The following is a 4,200-nucleotide window of genomic DNA, read 5'->3' as shown; positions in this document are numbered from 1 at the left end:
ATAAGAGCTCCCGTTGTGGGTACCCCTGGAAGAGCCCCGTGGCCGGTCGTAAAGCCAATGCAGGTGATGATTTGAGAAGGGTTAAATTGAATTTTACACCCCACACACAGAGTACTCACTCGCTGTGAAGAGAGAGGAGACGGCCAAGAGGTCCGGTTAATTAAAGCCAGCGTATGATAGTGTGACCCACAATTTCCGGCCCATTTTTCAACTTTCTCCCACCGGCTGGTTGGTGAACGGTGAGCAGTCGGCGAGCCACGTTCGTATCGCGTCCGCAGCGATGGTTGTGGAGATCGTTTTACAGAATCGTAATGGAAATGGAAGGCGCTCCTTTTCTTCGGTTAGCAGGGAACCGAAAAACCTCATTTGCGGTTTGAAAAGGCGAAACCTAGCGCTGGTGCGCTGCGTACTCGAGAGAGGGGGGACAAACTCATTTCAACTTTGATCGACTTTTACATTCAACAAGCGGTAGCGTGCAGATTGATTTCGATAATGTAACAATGGCGGTGTTATGATTTACATTTAGTCAGCGGAAGTTACATTGTGCTTATATAGCAAAAAGGTATGTCAATCAACATTCATAACAGTCTGCAATTGAAATGTGAATGGGTGTCGTAACATCTTTTCAATGCTCCCGGGTCCCCGAGGCTGGCCACAGTCCGCGAGTTTGATTGACAAGCTTCCCAGTGAGCGGTTGAACACAACTCCGCATTTCAACTCTCGGTCGAATGTTACTACGTTTCCGAGAATCGGCACAGTAACACACGGCGTCCAATTTGAGATCGGTGTGAATAAATTGAATTTATGCTTCGTAGTGGCACCAGGTATTTGATGATGGACTGACAAGGGCTTCCCCCCAACACACAGCACTGTGGCTGTGGTTTGACCGGATGTGACCGGCCTTAGACCTAGGTCCTAGGTACTCACACCTGGTGGTTGTTGTTGTTCTGTTGACAGAACCATTTGCCAGCGGGCTCTGCTTGACGAGCGGGTGCGGTTACCGCTGATTGTTGTCATGGCAATGCGCTTTACGAGTGTGGCTGCTCGGATGGTGGTGGTTGATGCTGCAGTGCTCGCTGGATCCCGCTGTGTGGCACAAGTTCAGCGAATCCACGGGTGTCGGATGGTCTTTTGAACTGCACCGCTGAATGGTGGAATGGCGCTGTGTTTGAACATTAAATTCGCTCATTAATCTGCTGGCATTCCCGAGTACATGATATCAATGAAACTGGCATCGATTGAATGTGTAACACATGGACTCGGAATCGGAAGTTTCAATCTTCTCATTCGAACGTAACCCATCCGGCCGTAGGCCTCTTTAGCTCTGGTTTAATATCAATCCACGGTAAACAAGTAAACTTCCATGACCCGAAACCAGATGACCGGCACCGCGGTGTGGTGGTGAGGGGTGTATCCATGTCGCTATGGCAGTCGGCAAACAACGTCACTCCACTGCATCGCCATCATAACGGGAAATTTAACCATCAAAGGGCCCGGCCCTCAGCAGTGTCAGTGTCCCTTTTGAAAGCGTTCCCTGGAATATGTATATTCAATTTCAGGCAGCCTCCATTTCAATAACTGAGCAAACAATCCATTTTCAATGCCAGCGAATCCAGTGGTCCTCTTGAGCGCATTTCTTCGTCTGCGGTCCCCCGTCTCCGCGTGTGTGTTTCTCCCTTGGTATCGTGGTCTACGGGCAGGATCTAAGGATTTGTCTCGGATCCTCGACCCAAACCCACACACACTACCACGAGTGTGGGTGCGTGTTAGCGAAGTGTTTGCGTTTGTTATTACCACTGTAAACAGGGATTAGTTTGCACTAGGAGCTACAGCACTACACAGACACACTGAGAGCTTGTTGCGCTGGTGGGTGCAACTGGGAAGCTGCGGTGGGGAGAAGGATCACCACTTCCGTTCGTGATGCCCCGAGGCCCCCAATGGAGCAGTTTCATCTTCCGGAGTTCTGAACCTGACCCGACCAATGCATACGGTGAGAACAGCGGAAGCTTAAGATTGAAACCGCAACGAAGTGCCAGTAGAGCAGCACTCATGAAAAGAAACGACGGAGAACTGTGAAACTGTGCCCCGCCTGTGCGGTGTACTAGACTGGATGCAAGGCTACGTATGCATGCTAATATGTGGTTTGTGGTATGTACCGAAGAGTAAATGTTTAACGATTTGTTTAGTTTTTGTACTGTACGGAGGATGGCAGCCCTGGCTGGTGTCATAGTTTTTCCAACACCTCACCCACCAGTCGCGCTTAAGCTTCTGCTACATATAACTTAATCCCCTGGGCATTGGTGGATCGGTACAGCTTGGTGGGCTTTTTTTTTACACGTTTTCCCAACGAATGGCTAGAGAATTAGGGCAAGAAGTGCAGCGAACGTGTGCAGCGTGGAGCACTTGTTTTCGAAATTTTAATTTTTCGATAGGAATACCAGCAATCGGGCAATTGGAATTCAAACGCTCGGTCAGAAATGGCAGTAGAGAAAGAAACCTCTGACCATTCTGATTCACTCCGCCATGTTAAGAATGCCATTAGTGACACGTTCTTCAGGGGCTAAGGTCAGTATACTTCCAGAGATGTGATGTTTATTGTGTACATTGTTGCTGATTACACTCTCTGGAAATCTAATTTGCCTTGTCCCACAACAGTACCAGCGGGCTTTACCCGAACAGGAATCCCGGTATACCACGGATCAGATTGAACAACGTGGTGATGGGGCCACCTAGGATTTGTCCTATAATGCTTGTATCTCGGCGGAATATTGTAACGAATGGGCGACGGGTAGTGGTGGTTCTAGTAGGCGCTGCAGTCGTACTAGCAGTAGTAGTGGTGGTCGTCGTAGTACTTCCAGACGACGCACCAGCAGCAGCCGTCGTTGTGGCCGCCTTAGTCGTCGTCGTCGTCGTCGTGGTTGCCGCGGCAGTAGTCGTGGAGGTAGCATTACAGTACATGTAGTTGATATCGATGACATCGGACGGTGACAGACCGTAATCGTTGCCAAAGTCTCCAGTCCACGGCTGCAGGTTGTTCATGACCGGTTTCGATCGGCTGGCGGCGGCCGCATACTTTGAATAGTGCATCACACTGCCATAGTCGTACGGGCGACCGTACAGGACGACTTCGCTGTCGGCCATCTTCTGGAAGTTATCTTTGAAGAACGTGGCCGTCTGGTATTCGGGAGCGAGGGCCGTCTGGTCGATTGACACATAAGAGTCACGATCTGGGCGCGTAAACTCATGGTAGAACCCGATCGAGTGCATCAGCTCATGGACAACGGTGCTGATATCGACACAGGATGGGTTTTGGAGGTTAACTTGATTCTCCGCATTGGACAAACTTCGACCAACATACGACCAGCAACCGGTGGCCGTGTTGGTGATTGAAATGTACAGTGCTTGGGTCGTACGGGCTACAAAGCGAACACAGGTTTTGGCCGCAATCTGATCCATTCCCTGTATAATTGTCGCTTGTTCCGCCGCAGCTACAAAGATTCGATGCATGCAGTATATTCGATACAGTTGAGTTAGTTAGATGCGTTCAATCGACTTCTTGTAGCGACTGCACCGATACTTACTGAACGATCCCGTAATGACATACGGTACGATTGCGTTGGGCCAGCGACTGTCCGGGAATGCCGTTAGAGCGACACCGTTCCGTTGGCGTACCTTTTTCTCCATGATATCCATCTCACGGTAAATACCAGCACCGTGCTCATACGGACGGCGTGTCTGATTTCGTGGCAAATGCTGATGACTAGCTCGGTAGCTTCTCAGCCGTTCCCCAACCAGAAAGCTGGGAGAGGTAGCACCTCTCCTTCTCCTTTGTGCCTCCACGAGGGCGCAAGCGCACAACACCAAACACGCGGCGATCAAAATCACTCTACCGTTAACCATGTTGATCGACGGCTTCAGTTGGACTGGCTCAGGGTTGACGTTGATCCAGCGGGATATTAATATACCAACGATCAGTACAAACTGATCGATTGTTCCATTATCTTGATCGATAAGGCCTCGATCTGGTGTCACTGTATGACGTATTGCGTTCGCAGCTGGGGAGCTGCAACACTCGTGTAACGTATAGTAGGCTCCATTGTTGCATTTCACTGCTTTGTTTCAATTTTGCCACTGTTTCTTGCTAATTTTTTTTAATGGCAAATAAACATTTTGGTGTGAAAACAACAGTTCCTTCTGAAC

At 49.5% G+C, this 4,200-nt stretch overlaps 1 protein-coding gene across 1 annotated transcript; it reads right to left on the bottom strand.

The window, feature by feature from the left end:
• Positions 1 to 2,667: 2,667 nt before the first annotated feature.
• Positions 2,668 to 3,900, bottom strand: LOC126572883 (astacin-like). Its single transcript, XM_050232588.1, has 2 exons — positions 3,582 to 3,900; positions 2,668 to 3,488 (listed from the first exon to the last, which is right to left on the bottom strand). The coding sequence occupies exons 1-2, from the start codon at positions 3,898 to 3,900 to the stop codon at positions 2,668 to 2,670; spliced, it is 1,140 nt and encodes a 379-aa protein (XP_050088545.1).
• Between the last annotated feature and the right edge of the window lie 300 nt (positions 3,901 to 4,200).

This window comes from Anopheles aquasalis, chromosome 2 (assembly GCF_943734665.1).
Source record: "Anopheles aquasalis chromosome 2, idAnoAquaMG_Q_19, whole genome shotgun sequence".
NCBI lineage: Eukaryota > Metazoa > Arthropoda > Insecta > Diptera > Culicidae > Anopheles > Anopheles aquasalis.
Note: the sequence above shows the minus strand (reverse complement) of the source record. Positions and strands in the feature narration are given on the sequence as shown.